This window comes from Nicrophorus vespilloides, unplaced genomic scaffold, assembly GCF_001412225.1.
Source record: "Nicrophorus vespilloides isolate i.1.1-1 unplaced genomic scaffold, Nicve_v1.0, whole genome shotgun sequence".
Lineage (NCBI taxonomy): Eukaryota > Metazoa > Arthropoda > Insecta > Coleoptera > Silphidae > Nicrophorus > Nicrophorus vespilloides.
In genome coordinates this window covers 1518-20295 of record NW_017097965.1, presented here as the reverse complement: position 1 = coordinate 20295, position 18778 = coordinate 1518, and the positions used below count along the sequence as shown (strand labels likewise).

The window sequence follows — 18778 nt, the reverse complement described above, 5'->3', positions numbered from 1 at the left end:
TCATTGCTTAACTATTATCATAAGTTATCAAAGTTAATGTACTCTAAAGATTGAGGTTCATTTTTTGTTATAATTACAAATTTATGTCATACATTTTATAAAGTACAAGTATAATAAATATTATTCAAACAGAAATATTTTTACTTTAGAAAATGTCAAATAACCTTAACTGTCAAGTTAGTAAATTGTTGTTATTTAAGTGAATATTGATTTACCTTCTGTGCTTAATCCAGGACTGGAGGTGAACTTTGCCACGTCGACGATCTTGACGGCAAACTGTTGACCGGTCTGCCGATGGACACATCTTTTGACTACACTAAATGGTCCTCTGCAAAAGAAAAACAAAAGTCGTTAGTGTCAAAAACGTCGCTATGGCGTTTAAATTGTTACATAAAGTTTAGTAAAAGATCAATGCGATGGATGTACTAGATTTCAACTGCTCGTCCCCTTTAACTCGAGACTGTCTGTTTACGTACTGCAGATGGCAAATACAAGTGGTGTGTCGTGTTTTGAAAACAAACATTTCACTTATATGTTTTACACTTTTCCTCTTCTCAAAACTCAAGTGAAGAGTGAAAAGAAGTTAAAATTACATGTTTATAATAAATCAATCGATGCATCAATTCAATAAATAATAATATGCAAATAATTACAATCAACTCAAACCTGTAATTGCTTTTATTTTCATTCTATTTAAATATAAAAAAAATCTAATTAAAATCTAATATTTAGTTTGGTTAGATAAGTCTACACATCTACAATATTAGACTTATGTAATAACTAAAATAAGATAAATATTCTAATCATTATCTTAAAGTTATGAAAACCTTTAGATTTTTTAACATTTTTATTGCTAATTCTACTGAAAATTCTTGAAAATGCTTCTTGTAGACTCAACATTTTAGCTTTAATAGTTAACATGGGTAGTGAATAGGATGACTTATCTAGGATATAATAGATGCTTATTAGACATTTTACAATCATTATCCTAATGTTATGAAATAATAATAATATTTATTGCATCAGTTGTACAAAAAAACATATACAGAAATAAAAAGAACAAAATAAATATATGTAATTTCAAAAAAGTCAATGTTATGAAAATTTCTTAAAAATGCTTCTTGTAGACACAAAATTTTGCCTTTAATAGTAACATGAGTTAAGTGTATGTAAAGTCTTATCTAGAAGATGAAAGAGAAGAAATACTAGATAACTACTTTTCTGTACATTTTCCAATTATTATTTGTAGAAGATATATATTTTTAGTGGCATAGTCAAAATTATGGATTTTGTCGCAAACATGGGAGTATGGAGTAGTTAAAGACTTATCAACTAAGATCAGAAAGAAAAGAGATACATTTCAACTGCTTCTTGGACAACTTCCAAACGTTCGATTAAGCATGACAACTCAGCATTTTGTAGTAGTTAACGAAGAATCTACACCATATCTATTAAGAAATTTATTTGAAGACCAGAAATGAAGTTTAGGAAAAGTATTTATTCAATCTAAGCAAATGAGATTATTTAAATTTATAAAGAAGTTAAAAATTAAAAAAAATACTTTATAAAAATAAATTTTGAATTTCTTAAGTAATTGTTCGAAATTCATAAATTATGCAAAATTATAAGTATTTGTTTAAATATCAGATTATAAATATTACACAAAGGAAACTTTAACTAGTGGATTGCTAAAGTTTCTGTTTGAGGATAAAATTCAGAGAGGAAAAAAAATATGAATATCGTTTGCTCTTGCGTCATACGTGTGTCACAGCAATGGGATTTAATCTGAAAATCGCGCCTAAACAATTCACCAACCCCGCAGAATAATAATAAACATTTTAATAAACAATTTGCGTATCAGGCGTGGGGGGTTTTGATTAAATGAGGAACGTAACGCGCGCTCACGTTGCGAACGTGGGGAGATTCCCGGAGGGGTTTTGGTGAGGGTTCTGTGTTGGAAAACGGGATCCCTCGCCCCCCTGAAAATAGTGTAAATATCCTTCGCCTTCGGTCATAAATTGGGCGGCGTTGGAAGCATTTTGCACGGCCCCCTTTTCTTTTTCCGCCACGTACCATTTTAGAGCGGAAGGAAGAAATCGACGTGACAGTGCGAAATTGTGGCGAGACCGTAAAGAAACAAATATACTTCTTTTCGTGTTTTTTATTTTTTCGAGCCTCGCGAATACACGACACCCCCGTCCTCTTCCTTCCTTCCTACCAGTCGCATCTCCTTCTCTCATCTCCGTCCCATTCATCAGCCAGAATAATTACATACGATACTGTTCCAGCAGGGTTTAATTAAAAATAAGAAGACCGAAGCGCGCAAGAGAGATGAGAGCTATAGGGGTTGCGGATGTTGATGCACGCAACATTTTAATTAATGAGAGTTTTCGCGAATTCGGCGTCGAAAAACGGGTAAAATTGGTTGAAAAACGAGGTGTCGCCGCTGCTTCGTGTTATCGGTGGAAAGAAAGTACTAATAGCGAACTTAATTATGCACCCCCCGTCCAATTTTTTTTTTATTCCTCCCTCTTTTCTTAAAGGGAAACTCTATTGATTGCATTTCGTTTTCACACACCGGAAACACGATCCCTCTTGGCGGTTTTCCCCAAGTTAGTCAGCAAATACTGAAAATGCTTCACATTATACAATCATTTCGTGTAAGCAATTGCTTTTTTTTGTTTTTGTTGTTGTAACGTAATAACAGCTCATTCTTTTACTTTTGTATTGAACATGTATAGACTTAATATGAAATTACCATTAATTTTACTTGTCGGTTTACATCTTGCATATTAATATCATCAATATAATTGACCTTATAACAACATAGATATTGAGAAATTTATGTTTCTGTGGAGAAAAAAAACATAAATTCAACGCACAGTTTAAAAAAAATATCAAATTACGTATGAAACGTGCACGACTAATTTTCTGTGCTGTACGTTTCATTCGTAATCAATATGCATTGCTAACAAATAGTTGAAATACAAAATGTATGTGTAGCTGATATGAACTTTGAACATATTTAGTGAGAATTCTGCAAATACAACAACGTTGATTATTGTTTTCATGAATGTTTTCAGTTTCCAGTCACGTTTTTTATTCGCTGTTTATTACACAGGTATGTTATTAAATAATGAAATGACTAAAAGACATCTGGATTAGCTGAATTCTAACTAATTAACTAATTCGATTATATAAAGTATGTACTATTTCGGTTTACTACAACTAATTGCAATGTATACATTAAAATAATTTGGATACACTTAAAGATTAAAATAGAAATCGATTAAACAGATTATAAGTACTATAAGGAATGTATAATTTACTAAAAGAGAAAGAAAGCTATAATTCTTGATAGATTTATTGATGAAAAAAAGTTGTAACTCTCTCGTCAGAGATGTTTCTATGATCGTTAAGTTAAGAGAAATGAGGTTCCGTGTTACCAACGGATAAACGCGGTTCATTAATTTCGACCGGAGTAGAAAAGCAAAACAAGAAAAACCACTCTTCATCAAGACAATAACAGATAACTTTTGTATGAAAAAGTGGAAACGCTTCTAATAAACTCATATTTTCACCTTTATTTCAATATACTTATTTTAACAGAGTGAATCATTTTCATTCAAACATTTTTTTAAATAAAACAAAAACTAGTAAAAAAGAGATTAATTTACAATGATTTAAGTTTACTTTACAATGAAAATTGAATTATTTTAACTGCAATGTTTTGAAAAATGTATGTATATTTATGTGTATTTAATATAAATGTAGTAATGGGATACACGGGATTACAGTTACATAATAATCTATTGATGGAAATAAATATATTGATCAACTAGAGAGAATCTCATATTTCACTTCAAAGCTTTAATAATTACAAAACAAATCAACGAGAAATTACAAAAATACATTATATTATAAAGAAAAGTACATAATAAACATACGATAACAGCTGTAATAACAAACGTAAAAACAGGTTTTATAATCAAAATAACTCAAAACTCGAGAGTGTAGACCGGAGATACCTGAATCTAATGATCTTGTAACGCCCACAGTTCCTTTGTATAAAGTATATAATTTACAGTAAATGACTGGAATTAAATACTTCATAAATTTATCTAATTGTCATCTTACATTTCCAAAAACTCAACTCAACTGCGCTTGAATCATTAAAACGTATGTTATTTGTCATATAAACATAGGTTTTTTTTTAATTCATTATCTTTCGTAATAGTGTAATTAAACCAAGCAAACGTTAAATAACGTAATTATCGCTCGTTCAATTAAATACACGTATAAATTCATTATTAAAATAATCGAGACATTAAAGTTAGATAATAATGAACCGCACTACGAAATTCTAAATAGTTACACTGAAATTCTGTGTTATAAAGCGAAATGTAGTGAAGTTACGTGATTAGTGGGACGTGTGAATTTAGAAATTGTTGGTCGGCATTAGCATTCAATTCCATTTAACAGATTGCGTTGTCGCGTCAGTGAACAAGTAGAAGCATGCATTTAGCTAACAACAACAACAAAAAAAAACGTACGGAAAGTTTTCCAAACGAAAATCGACGAATAACAAACTTAGAAATACGTCAGTTTTTTTTTTAAACGAAATTTTGTTACGTAATTCGTATCGAGTGAACGATAAGTTTGTTGACGTCCAGATTTCAAAATGTGTAATAAAAAAAAATACAATTGAACAATCAAGTTCAAGTGGGCTGTGAATTGGAGAGTAATCATCTTATGATGATCTTGAACGATTCGATAATTTTAAGTTTAAAATAATATTGATTATCCCATTATATATTTCCTCTCAAAAGCTGATAATTCAAAAATGAATTGAGTAAAAACTGATGATAATTGTTAACCTTGAACGAATATCCAATTATTACATCACAGCATCACTAAATAAAGCATATAAAGAAACGAATGCTTGGAAATGCTAAGAACACATATAAATACAAATTGTTTTTGTTTTGCTAAACAATTTTTACTTTAAATTTGTATAAACTCGAATTCAACTGAAGATAAAAGTAATCGAGTAAGAACTTTGGTTTCATTCCTGAGGCCATACACATATTCATCCGCGCGGTGTAAACGTTGATTAACCCTTAGAAGTGCGTTCGCTAAAAACTTCGCAAACTACTTCCGCTTTTAAGCGCTGCAGTGGTCCTTAAAAGGTGAAGAGTTAACTCGCACAACAATTACACCAATTTAAAACCCAATTATTTATTAAATTTCACAGCACCATGTTGCATGTAACCGAATATCATCCAGTTTCGAAGGAAATTCGTGGTGGCATCGAAACTATACACCGAGCTTTTGAATTACAACAGAAAAAAATAAAGAAATTGTAAGATACTTTCGTCCAAAGTTTTGTTTTCTTTATGCTAGCGAAGTTTCGCAATGCTACGACAAACATAAAACAAACCGTCGTTCTCTTCAGCCGCTTTTATTCTCGTACCTTTGGGGTAGCGGCGCAGTTTTCCCCGTCCGGATCAACTCTAATCCGGTTTCTTGGAATACCCTGGCTCATAGCCACGACCATTAAATGAAGATGTAGTTATAACTAATAAAGTCACGAATCCTGTCTTCAAGTTTATATAAATCATTTCAAAACCATAAGGAAAAAAAGCACCATTTACATTAACTATAACTTAACAGCAAAATTTAATCTCAGATAATTACAACTTTGTATTGAGTATGAAATGCATGTTATTTATTATAAGTGAATGTTCAAACGTTTATATCAAGCAAAATATATGAGCTACTAAACTTCTATATGGGATAATATAAAACTGCGAAGCTTCTTGTAAATATTCAAAGAACTAAGATTCAACCACACCCAAAATAAACAAAAAATGTTTACTCCAATGTGCGCTTCGCTTATATTTCTGATTTGGGTGTGTTTTCTTGTTCGTCTAACGAAATTTTCAAGCTTGAAGCACTTTCAATCGGTGCTTTTTAAAGCGTGAGCCTGCGGCTCCCCAACTGAAGATTAAGCCGCGGGAATTGAATCACGCAATCTTGAGCTTCCAAAGTACCTGCAGATAATTACGCAGCTCAGTGTTTACATAACGCACACGTTCGTGTGCATTCAGAATACTTGATCAATACAACTCGAGTTTATTCTAATTTAAGGTACTTATTCACGCTGTGTGAATCATTCGTTTAACAACGTTTCGTTGTTTAACAGTGTAAATGTTGGGAATTGAAGCTGTCAACTGGATGGACTTTGTCGTTCGTTTTTTTTATAAAGCGAATTGATGATTCATTGGAAAACATTGATATCGAATAAAATTCATGACCTTGAGCCTGTTTTTATATACATGAACTTTTTACAGTACAATTGATTTTATTAGATTTTATGTAACATCTGAAAATTCTTATAATAATTTTACGTTAATTCTAATAACTATTGCGCTGATATTTAATCTGGATTATCTCATTTTTGGCACTGAAACTTGGTACGAGATGGTATTGACTTTTTGCGTACAAAAGTCTTAACTATTGGCCGATTACCAGTTGCATAGGGTGAATGGCCTTCATTCTTTGTAGCTAATCAATACTCTGCGACAAACGTTTTCTGCAATTCAGTTCGAATATTAAAAGAATACACGCATATAAAATACATTCATTTTATTCATTTCATGAACTCTCGTATCTCATACAAATTAATGCGCTGAAATAAAATGCTGAAACTGTGCAAGATTCGAGTTTTCATTAGTGCCTCGGACGTGCTCATTTTATGAATTCAATCCAGTATTTTTTTCTTCTTTTTTTTTGGCGTCCGTATTCTAATCAATGCTGTTTGTTACTCCAGTTACCAGAGCAACAAGACATAGAAAAAAAAGCACGGAAGTCATGAAGCGTGGCCGATGACCACTTGCAAAGGGCTAATGACCTTAGATCTTTCTGTGCGGTGCGTTATAATTAACATTCTGGAAAGTACGTGTGCGTTTTGGAATAGGGAATTAAATCTATGTATTTATTTATTTTTTTGACTTTAAATGAAGAGATTAGAGGACACAAATGGTTAAAATAACAAATACATTATTGATTCGTTTTGATATCATAATGTTTATTATTATGTTCGGGATTAATTACAATTTGCAAACTATGCATTATTAGCTTAACAAAACACAGTACAAATTAGGTAATAGAATATGTTAAAGCCTAATTAGAATCACTTAGCGGTTATTATTAACTTTATTAATGCAATTATTATCTGCAACAGCAATTTGCGTTTACGCATAGTTTTTTTTTGGAGCGCTCAGTATTGATTTGGAATTAAGTCTAATTATGAATATTCGTTTGATATTTAAACCTATTTCACACTACAATCAAATACGCACTCTTGATTACTACAAATTACCAATTATTGCAGCATAATTTGAATTATTGATTAGCTTACGTTTCCCATGAAATGTCAATCAATTATATAAAACTTATTACCAAACAATTATATATATACAAATTGATAATTTATAGTTTATACGTCAAGTATAAATTACAATTTTTTTTTAAGTTCGAACCGATTATTGACATATCAATTAAATTTGCATTTCGGATTGTAATAAACAAAGAGCAAATCATTATTATATTATACCTCACGCAAAATATAGATTTGCTCTATTATTCTGTTACCTTTTACTACAAATTGCATTTATTATTAACTTCCAAAAGTCATTATAACGTCTAACATATAATTTCTTCTTGATGTACATTTAGAAAACGATTCTTTATATAAATCATAATACACATTTATAATACAAAGTATTAAGTCCGATTTTATATTGGTTGCAATATTTATAAATAATTGATTTCAGGAAAAGGTTGCAGCTATAAAATAAGTCAATCACTATAATTATTGACTCATATTTAATGAAGAAAGAAATACAAAATATAAGTGTTTTTAAGATAAAGTCCATTTATTGTATTATTATCATTTTATAATTGTTTTTCTTTTACTACGAATACAGTAGTCACAGTAATTGTAATTAACAGTAAATAATTATTATTGATGAGTATTAAATACAGGTTGTAGTCATTCGTAAATAGTTGCAGTTATTTATAAAACAAAATATTAATTTGCATTAGAGTGTAAACATGTTTATTGAAGTTGCGATTAATCATGATTAAATCATTTCATATGATTATGTATGTTATATTGCTTAGTTTTGCACTGGGACCTGCGGATTTTGTATAGGATGGAGTTGAATTAATTGATGTTCGTAATTAGTTGCTTCTAGGAGCTAAAGTTTAGGTCCAAGTGTAATAATATTTATGTACTGTGAATGATTAATGACGGAAGATTGAACCTGTTGAATAAATAAAGTGGCGGCATCGAAATTGATAGAGGAATGCGATGATCATCATTTAAGGCACGTCTGTGATGTTTGCGTTCGGGTCAATTGAAGTCAATTCCGGAATTTTCGCTAGTTCTTGAAAACAGGGATGGTCTCGCCGGTCGCGGGGGAGGAGGTTGTGTGTGTGTGTGAGTGGGAGCGTGTGTTTTTTTCGGGTGGGATTTGAAGGGCGGTTCAGGCCATCAGCGACTCACCTTCCAATCTCCTCGCACAGGTCGTAAACATCGTCGAAGAGCACTTCCTCATCGGCCATCTCGGAGCTATCCGGCACCGGGCCGTATCATTTATAAGGGATGTTGATGGTGATGATGGACTTGATGCGAAAAAAAAGAAAAGGAAGTGTTCGGAAATACAAACAAATCACGCGCGCATAAAATCATGCATGCAAATGAAAAGGGGGTGCAGACGACGCCTGCTGAATGGGACGTGTGCGTGCGTGTTTGTATGCGTTCGAGCGATGGGGGGGGAGGTGACGACGACGGCGTCGTCGGCGCTCCGTCGTTCCTGGCAGCGACAGCAGCAGGAAACGGGGCTGGTTTGGTTGCCTGCTCCTAGGCGAAAATCAACAAGACCGTGCGATGCAGGTGCGATGCGATGCGGCGATACGAATCGTTCTCTGTTCGCAGGAATATGGCCGCGCCTCCGGTCACTATTCGCACTGGATCTTACCGGTAATCCGGCACTCTTACATCTTTCATTCAAGCGCGCACTGGTGGTGTACCACAAACTAAGGAATTATAGTCCGATGATCGGAGGACACGGGCCGGGCCGGGTCGTGTCTGGTGTCCTGCTGCCTGGCGCCGTACGCGCGCACACACCCAAAAGTCACGGTGACTGAAAACACAGAGAGACAACCTGACACCGAACCAGCAACTGTGCAACCGCCGGCGCCCTGCATGGACCCCTGCACACATGCGCCTTCAAACGCTCGACGACTCCGCTCGTCGTTCCACGCCTCCTCTTCCTCATCCTCCTCCTCCTCCTCTACCACCAACGATCTCTCCACCTCTGGACGCCGCCGTCGGATCGAAACTTATCAATCGCATTGTTTTGCCTCGATGCGAACGCATTCATTCATCCGCAGGACCACCCTGCGACCAGGAAGACGCTCCACAAGGTCGGGCACTCCCACACACCAAGCGCTCCACCTCCACCACTTTCTGCAACATACATCCTCCAGTCCGCAACGTTCCCACCGACATCACATTTCCAAAAGAATACTTAACAATACTCTACAACAAAAAAATATAAATCAAACATAAACATTAAAATACACTTAATAAATTATAAAAAAGAAGCATTGAACACTTTTCGTTGACACGAAATTTCTTTGAAATAAATTTTGAACAATATTTCTTGAGTTCCCTAGTAGACATTTGCACATCATAATCAATACATGAAATAAATCAGAATAAAATAATTAACTTACTCCAATAATATTTCAACGTAGGCGTTAACATTTCTTCATTTACACACTTTCATAAGAAATTATATCTTCTATTTCATGTTTCCATCGAACAATTATTAGGCAGAAACATGTGTAAATTAAACAAATGTATAGTAATGCAGTAAACTTACTCTAACAATGTTTGTATGTGGGCGTTTTTACGTAAGCACAAAATATTTCATACAACTTTAACCAGTAGCAGCAATCATGTGGTTGAAACATGTAAAATAAATTACAATAAACTCGATCTCAGCAAATCGTAAATTATATATTAGTATTTAAGCGTTAGATAAAGTTGTACCAAACTCGAATCAGATTATTTAAATACAACCAAATAATAAATTGAAAATTCATTAGTAGCGTAACGAAAAGCTGTAATTATTATTTACAAATAAATGTATGAGGAAATTGAAATAAAAACCTTCCAATGCTATTCATTATTCCGTAATGGTAATTAGTATGGAACAGTAAATAAACTCATATTTCCATTCAGCCATTTCGAATTTCAACAGATTTGTACAACATCAAATCATAAACTTGTTGTGAAATGACTACATTTTTAGTTTCGTTTTACGCATTCAATCACTAATTAAATGAACATGAACAAAAACTGTTAATTAATTAAAGGCATGCTATAAAATTCATTATTTGGTCGTAAGTAATAGTTAAGAAATATATAAGTGAGCTCATGGGTTCATTCATGCATAATGAAGGATACTATAATCATCTGAGCTTCGCGCTGCCAAAGATATGAATGCGCTCTCATTAATCATGTATGTCTTCTGGTATTCGAGATCATAAATTACATTATAGGAATTTATAAGTTTCATACAGCGGACTTTTTAAATGTTACATTCTCATCAACATAAAACCTTTCATCAAATTTATTGAATATTATTATTTAAAATATAATTTTTAGTCTGTAAGTTAGATTGTTTAAGATGAAACTACTAAATTACTGTTTCTGAAAACTATTTGGATTTAGTAAATGCAGTAAGCATAGATCAAATAAGTTAATACAAATTTATGGAAATACATATTTTGATATTGAAACGTTAAATTAATTAACGTTAATCACCTATAAATTATATACTTACACGAAATTCCTTAAATGTAAAACCTACTCTTCGTTATTACAGGATATTTTAGAGAGAAGAAATTTCCATTCCGACCTTTTTTAATCAAATAAATATTTGGTTGGTATTGATTTAGTTTTCACTTGAGAGTAGATGATAATCCTTTATTAATATTTTAAAATAAGTCGGTAAATTAGTGCTTTTAGGACGATATAAGTTGTAAATGTAAAAATTGTAATTTTAATTTAAATTTATATTTTTTCAGGATATGCAACTTAAACTACAGGTTCTTTCAGGATGACCAACATTGAATTTAGTTTACTGTCAGTGTCACACTGTTACAAGAGGTTATGTTCGTTTATTTGTATATATCGCCGCACGTGTTTTCAAATGTTTTTGGAGTGTAGTCGAAAATAATAAACGATGTACAAAGGTAGCAAGATATTCGTTCCCAGCAGGAGTCTGGGAAATGTGAGTAACCATATCCCTGTAGTAGTTAAGTACGTTTCAAATGGAGAAATCTTCATCACATCCGTGGGTAAACTCTTTCACGTGTACAACAACAAACTGCGTTTGATCCAAGTGAGCCAGCTCCATCCCGAGGATATAACATGTCTGGCCTTCAGCAAATTCCTCACATACTCGGCAGCAGGAAACAACATCTATTGTTGGATTGGGGGAGCCACACTGAAGCACATACTGAAGAAGCATGAGAGGGCAGTCCATTTGATGATTCCATTCGGTGACAGCCTGATCTCCATTGATGAGGACAGTAAGCTAATTGTGTGGAATGTGCAGACAGCCGAGATATTCTTAGAGCTAGATTTTGGCAATGATCAATTCAAAATCACAGCTGCCTTCCATCCTAGCACTTACAAGAACAAAATTTTACTTGGAAGCAATCAGGGGGCTCTGCAGTTGTGGAATATTAATACGTCCACTTTAATTTATACATTCGCTGGTTGGGATTCAGCAGTCACTTGCTTGGAACAAGCTCCTGCTGTAGATGTGGCAGCTATTGGTTTGGCCAATGGCAAAATTATCTTGCACAATCTTAAACTAGACATTACCATCATGGAGTTTACACAGGATTGGGGCTTGGTCACCTCCATCTCTTTTAGAACTGACGGAGAGCCAATCATGGCTACGGGAAGTGTTGCAGGACATATTGTATTTTGGAATTTGGATGATCGCAAAGTGTTTTCACAGAAGCTGTGTGCACACATTGGTCCAGTCAACAATTTGATTTGCTTGAATAATCAACCAATTGTGGTGTCCAACTCTGCTGACAACAGCTTGAAAATGTGGATCTTTGATATGACTGATGGAGGAGCTAGGCTCTTGCGGACAAGGGATGGACATTCAGTGCCTCCCACTTGCATTAGGTACCATGGAGATAATGGGCAGAATATTTTGAGTGTTTCTGGTGATTCGACCATGAGGATTTTCAATACACAAACTGAAATATTGAATAAGAGTCTTGGAAGGGCTTCATTTAATAGAAAAGCCAGTAAAAATTTGAAGAATAAAGGGGAGGATCCATATGTTATGCCACCAATTGTGGAATTTGCTTCAGAGGTTACAAGAGAAAAGGAATGGGATAATATTGCTGCTATACATGACGGTAAAAATCTTTAAACTATATTTAACATATTTATATAATAATTTTATTTATATTGTAGGTCTTGAATCTGTAACGACTTGGTCTTTCAACAAATGCAAAATGGGAGATCTTAGAATAAAACCATACAAGCTGCACGATGAAGATCGTGGACATGCCACAGCTATATCTCTAAGTCATTGCGGAAATTTCGTGTTAATTGGATACAATTCGGGTTACGTCCAGAGGTATTAATCAATGATTTAATAGTTAAATAGAGTTGATTTTAATCTGTATTCATTTATTTAAGGTTCAACGTTCAATCTGGGTTATTTAGAGCAAGCTATGGTAAACCGAAAGCTCACAAATCGTTCGTTCGTGGTGTTTGCTGTGATATTCTGAATCAAGTTGTCATGACTGGAGGCAATGACGGTTACATCAAATTCTTCAGCTTCAAAGACGGAAAGAATCAAATTTCGAAGATTCATTTGGAAGACCCCATTGCGTTCTTCAGGACGCACAAGGAGAGTTCCATTGTAGCAGTAGTTTTAGAAGACTTCACCATCAACATTGTGGATATTGATAATTATAATGTGGTCAGGAAGTTTATGGGGCACAAATCGCCTATAACGGACGCCGCCTTCAGTCCCGATTCCAGGTGGCTCATAACTGCTTCCATGGATTGCTCAATCAAAACGTGGAATATTCCAACAGCGCAGCTCATCGATCAATTCAGAACGGACGTTCCTTGCATATCCCTGAACATGTCCCCAACCGGTGATGCTTTGGTCACCGCTCATTTAGACCACATGGGTGTATTCTTATGGTGCAACAAAACCATCTACCAGCACGTATCTCTGAAAGCCCTCGATCTGGAAGACGAACCAGAATTGGTCCGTTTACCCGAATGCAGAGGAATCAATTCTGAGGAGAACATGACCGAAGAAGAAATCGCCGAAGTCTACAAATCCTCCGAGCAAATCAGCAGCGATCTTATAACAATGTCTGGTTTGGCCTCATCCAGATGGCAAAACCTCCTGAATATCAACATAATCCGTAGCAAGAACAAGGGCAAAGCATTAATAGCCAAACCGAAAGCTGCCCCTTTCTTCCTACCCACAGTTCAAGCTCTCGACTTTAAATTCGATTTAACGCAGGAAAGCAATAGCGGGTCCAAAATTTTACCGGCAGTTTCGTTGTTGAATCTAACGGAATTCGCAAAGCTTCTGCACAAAACCATAGAATCCAACGATTTCAGCGCTGTGGTATTGAAATTGAAGACTTTCGGTCCTTCGATGATCGACTACGAGATCAAATCGCTTAGTCCCGAGGGCGGGGGAACCGTTGATGTAATGCTTCAGTTCTTGAAGCTCATCGAGTTTATGCTGAAATCTAATAAGGATTTCGAGCTGGCCGAGTCTTATTTGGGTGTGTTTTTGAAGTCTCATGGAAACGTCATCGCTGAAGAGGAAAAACTGAAGAACTACTTACCGAACTTGCAGAGCTGTCATCAGGCCTCGTGGAACAGGTTGCAAGAAAAATTGATGTACACCCTGTGCGTGGTCCAAAGTATAAAAACTCAAATATGAACATTAGGTCCTTTAATTACGCACCTATTTGTACATTATTCTGTGGTGACCAATTAATCATAAATTAATAAATACTTTTGATTTACTAGAGTAAGATGAATGAAGATAATAAAGTTAAATATTTTTATTGTTCTAAAATTAATTCGAATTCATAATTATTTTTAAATCCATACAAAATAAAATTACTCAATCTCTCAAGTAACCAACATAATCAGTTCGTTAATTGATTTAAGAAGTGGCTTAAGTTTTCGCTTAAATTTCGACAATTTGGTCTTGATATTTAGTAAATAATTAACATTGATCACTAATATACGTTATTATTGATTAAAAAAAAAATGAAACTTCAATTAGTAAATATAATATAAAAGTTATGAAGTTTTTATGGAAGTTACTTCAATAATTGTCTTCAAATTTGAGTATTCAACTTCTCAAAATACCGGTTCCAAGGAGCGTTCTGAAAGAACCGAACCTGAGGGGCATACACATAAGTAAATAATAATAAAAATGTATAAAAAAATATTGAAAAAATTGTATATAAATAAAAAATAAATAAATTGAGTTAAAGGTATGTATACATTTTTCCATAATTTTTCATACTAGTCTTTATGTAGTCCACAAAGATAGAATTTTAGCTTACTTTTGTAAAGATTACCATTCCTAAGTGCTTCTAATTAAATATTTACCATAATAATTAGAATTAACGGTAATTTTAACTAATAATGCTCTAAAGCCCATAACATGTTAGATATAAATACATATTAGAGGAACGAATTACGTAATTAAGTATTCAATTAATGCACACATTGTCGACTTAATTAATATGCTCTTATCTAGATGCCGAGTAATTACTCAGCTTTGAATATATACATTGTTTCTAATTACCCGAAAGATTACATAAATTAGTACGAGAGGATGTAAAAAATAAAAACGTGCATACATATGTTTGTTTTTTTTTTATTATTTAAATTTATTCATTTTTGTTATTACATTATATTTATATAATTCACATAAAAATGTAAAGTATCCTGAAAGATGTTAATAATTAATATCCATATAGGTATAATAATAAGTAATTAATGATGATTCGAGTTTGAATTTATTTTATTTTTTTTCATTCGGAGAGAAATAGAGATTAAAATTACGAGAGAGAGAGAGTGTAAAAAATCGTGTGCTGTACATTGTAAAAGGGATTTTTTTTCCTTTGTTCATTTTTTTTTCCGGTGACTAGAATTTAATTTAACTAACTTTGGTCAATATTCAATCTTATTCGAAAGTAATATTTATATTAATTAATAATAATAGTTAAAATTAAAAAAAAGGGAGAAAAAAATAATAGTATGATGATGTTCACTCGCTTCTTTTTCTTATCCAATCGCGTAAAAGCAACAGTGAAGATGGTTAATTTTCGGATTCTTCATTCACCCTACACTTATTACATCGTATTTTTCACTAACATGTTTACAATATTATATAATAAAATGAGGGATTGATAGAAAAAAACAAATATTTATACTAATATTATATAAAATAATATATAAAAAAAAACGAACTGAAACATCGACACTTAAAATAATACAGCTGCTAAATGCAAATATCCGTATATGTTTCAAAGTAATGTACATGTAAAAAATAAAATGACGAGTCTCCTTTCTTTCTCCATCGATTCGCATTTCATTCAATCCAAAAGCCAAGCTACTTAATTATATATATATATATAATTAGAGAATGACAATTGATACAAAAAAAGTTGCGCTCTTTCTTCGTTTCTCTAATTTTTTGATTGATTCTCGTGCGACTTTTGTGTAGGTTTTTTTTGTATCAATTTGTAATCGTCCAACAACGTTTTTAGTTATGTTACAATAATATCGTTGATACACCAGGTTTATATATATACTTTATAATAGAACACTAGTCAATTCTTCTAATCACAATGCATCATTGATTTGCGTAAGAAAATATAAAGTGGGACGATGGTGAGGAACTGGAAAACAATTGCATCCATCGCCCAGTTTCACATCTTTGGAAAGAACGCAAAAATAGAGTTTAAAAGAAATTCAAAGCGCAAATCGCCAGTTCATAGACACCTTCGTATATATATATAGAAATATATATACAACAATTCCAAAAAAATGAATGGCACATAATTACGTATCAAACTGAACGAAATCAAAAAAGAATGAGCACTTTTCGTTAAGAACAACAAAGGATTAATAACAACAAAACATATTAAACGCTCCAACTTTTTTTTTGTTTTCCACAAGATTATAATTGACGTATAAAAATATTTCGTTTAGTTACGTTAAAAAAATATAAATAGCCTCTCTACGTTTTCAAATTAGAACTCTTTTTGTTTTGTTTCATCTCTTTGCTGCTGCGCCCGTCTTCATCCCGTTTCGTTTTTTTTTTAATTTTCGTGTTTGTTCGAGTATAAGGAAAGATTCGTGATTTTTGTTTTTTTTTTGGAATTTGTGTAGAAGCAAATGCAACAATTACCTTATAAATATATATATAATATGTATGTATAAAATTAATTCGAAATATCGGATCCATAAATATATATAGGACGTTTCTTTTAAAAAATAACTATATATTGACTTATGCCATTTGTTGTGAATGACAGCACTTATCTATATACGATGTCCGCTCAAGATTCAGTCCGCACCTGCAAAAGATAAGAATAGAGAGGATGATGATGATTGTATAAAGTTTTTCGAAGTTGAAATGCAATCGAGGTTGCTTACAAAGTTTGCTTCTTTTCGATTGGTTTTCCCTTTCTTCTTCTATTTCTGCTTTGATTTTACATGAGGAGACATTTACGTTGACGGCGCTTTTGCGGTTCGGGCCTGAGGACGGCCCTGACGGCTTCGTCGAAGACCTGCTTCAGACCCCGCTGCGTCAGCGCCGAGCACTCCATGTACTTCACGGCTCTGATCTTGTTGGAGAGCTTCTGGCCCTGCTCCCTCTTGATGGGGCTGAGACCCTGCTCCGCCAGAGCGCTCAAGGTTTCCCTGTCGTCGCGCAAATCGATTTTCGTCCCTACGAGGATCATGGGCGCGTCCGGACAGTGGTGCTTGATCTCTGGGTACCATTTGGAGGTCACGTTCTCGAAGGAGGATGGTGATGCGACGCTGAAGCAGATGAGAAACACGTCCGTTTGCGGGTAGGACAACGGTCTCAGGCGATCGTAGTCCTCCTGTCCCGCCGTATCCCACAGACCTAAGCTCACCGAGATCCCATCCACCACCATCGGGGCTGAATAATTATCAAACCTACAACAAAAAATTACTATAAGAATTGATACTATTCATTGAAATAAAGTCAATCAAAGACTTTCTTTCAAAAATCATTATTTTTAAATAAATTACATAATAATGAAATGAATATATTAATGAAGGATACATGCATTGAGTGATTGAGTAAAAATAAAAATTTTGCTATTCACATTACTAATAACCTTGCTCAAATTTCTTTATGAAATATCAATTACACAACGGACTGGAATTATTTTTTTTTATATTTACAACTGGTAAAAAAGAAATCCAATCTACGTGCTGCATTTATACTCAAGAGGTTTTTCTTTATTTTCATTACGGGCACGGACTGCTTTGATGTCCGAGTGGATCGTTGTGCTTCCATTTAATCAAAACAAGTTTCTGCTCTTTCTATTATTCATATTTTACTTATTACTTTTTTCTTCCATAAAATATTAGTAAATACCCGCAATACCAGCACAGAGAAAATAATACAATAGATTAATTTGTAAAGGAAAGGAAATTGAATATATAATAAGAGACTTGGATAAGTAAACTCGAAAATAGGGTATCGAATTAGAATTGTGACTAATGGAGATATGATGAATTCGGATGAAAGTAACAGGAAGCACCATATCATTTTGAATGAAGACATGTTCACAAATAAACGAAGAATCTAAGCCGGAGCCGTTCATCAACGCCCAAGAAGTATGAAAATTACCGGAAGAGGAGCGTATGGAAATACCAATTTAAAAAAAACAAAAAGGAAATGACATTAGCAACGTGATCAGCAATTGTATAGAATCACAGTTCGATATAACTAGGATCAACAGTACAATAGATTATGTATCGATAACCATGACCTATATTAACAAATACATTTACTGGAAGTACGTAAGTGATTAAAAGAGTTGCGCGAACGCAAGGTAAGTTTAATGAACTTTTGCAAATAAACATGAGTTTGATGTACGAAACAAAAGGAAGATGATACATTCTGCACGACGAGACGCCGAATGGGTTTCCATCAATAAGGCATTGTTGCTGTTCCCAGAATAGCGCCCACTATTTCCAGCACTGTGCTCGGCGACTTGATAAACAAATTATATTTCGAAGCAGGAAGTATCACGCAATGGAATTGCGTTTTGTAGAAAACGACGATTCCAGGAGTCAATAATAATAATAAGTCGATGAATAATACATTTTCAAGTCGAGACGCACAAAGAAGGATGCGAATTGTTTTTTTTTTTCGAGGTGGTGATGTTGACCTTGGCAGTGAATTATTTATGACCCTATAACTATGATATGATGATACGTTTACACTCATCGGTTAAAGAAGTTCCAACACATCTGAACGATATTAGTAAAGACGAAAAGCGCAAAGGCTCTTCTCAGCTTGACTGTGAGCTTCGTTAACAATGGGATTGCATCATCGCTTAA

The 18778-nt window shown here is 33.7% G+C and overlaps 3 protein-coding genes across 3 annotated transcripts; 1 reads left to right on the top strand and 2 right to left on the bottom strand.

Annotated features, from left to right (window-relative positions):
* Positions 1–215: 215 nt before the first annotated feature.
* On the bottom strand, positions 216–8798 carry LOC108561444 (peripheral plasma membrane protein CASK-like; the record flags this gene model as incomplete). The annotated part of the gene is given in 2 exon segments (XM_017919382.1): positions 216–328; positions 8573–8798. Coding segments are annotated over 2 exon segments (172 nt in total), but the record flags the coding sequence as incomplete, so codon positions are not given.
* A 2465-nt stretch (positions 8799–11263) lies between these two features.
* Positions 11264–14189, top strand: LOC108561445 (WD repeat-containing protein 36). Its single transcript, XM_017919384.1, has 3 exons — positions 11264–12525; positions 12584–12749; positions 12812–14189. The coding sequence occupies exons 1-3, from the start codon at positions 11325–11327 to the stop codon at positions 14088–14090; spliced, it is 2646 nt and encodes an 881-aa protein (XP_017774873.1). The 5' UTR covers positions 11264–11324; the 3' UTR covers positions 14091–14189.
* Positions 14190–15736: 1547 nt separating this feature from the next.
* On the bottom strand, positions 15737–17353 carry LOC108561446 (ras-related C3 botulinum toxin substrate 1). The gene has a single exon (XM_017919385.1). It carries the CDS (start codon positions 17335–17337, stop codon positions 16888–16890), a length of 450 nt encoding a protein of 149 aa, XP_017774874.1. The 5' UTR covers positions 17338–17353; the 3' UTR covers positions 15737–16887.
* Between the last annotated feature and the right edge of the window lie 1425 nt (positions 17354–18778).

Coding starts and splice junctions, on each gene's coding strand:
- LOC108561445 (XM_017919384.1), top strand. CDS start 11,325: ATGTACAAAGGTAGCAAGATATTCGTTCCCAGCAGGAGTCTGGGAAAT. Junction 12,526..12,583: donor TATTGCTGCTATACATGACG/GTAAAAATCTTT, acceptor TTTATATTGTAG/GTCTTGAATCTGTAACGACT. Junction 12,750..12,811: donor AATTCGGGTTACGTCCAGAG/GTATTAATCAAT, acceptor CATTTATTTAAG/GTTCAACGTTCAATCTGGGT.
- LOC108561446 (XM_017919385.1), bottom strand. CDS start 17,337: ATGGTGGTGGATGGGATCTCGGTGAGCTTAGGTCTGTGGGATACGGCG.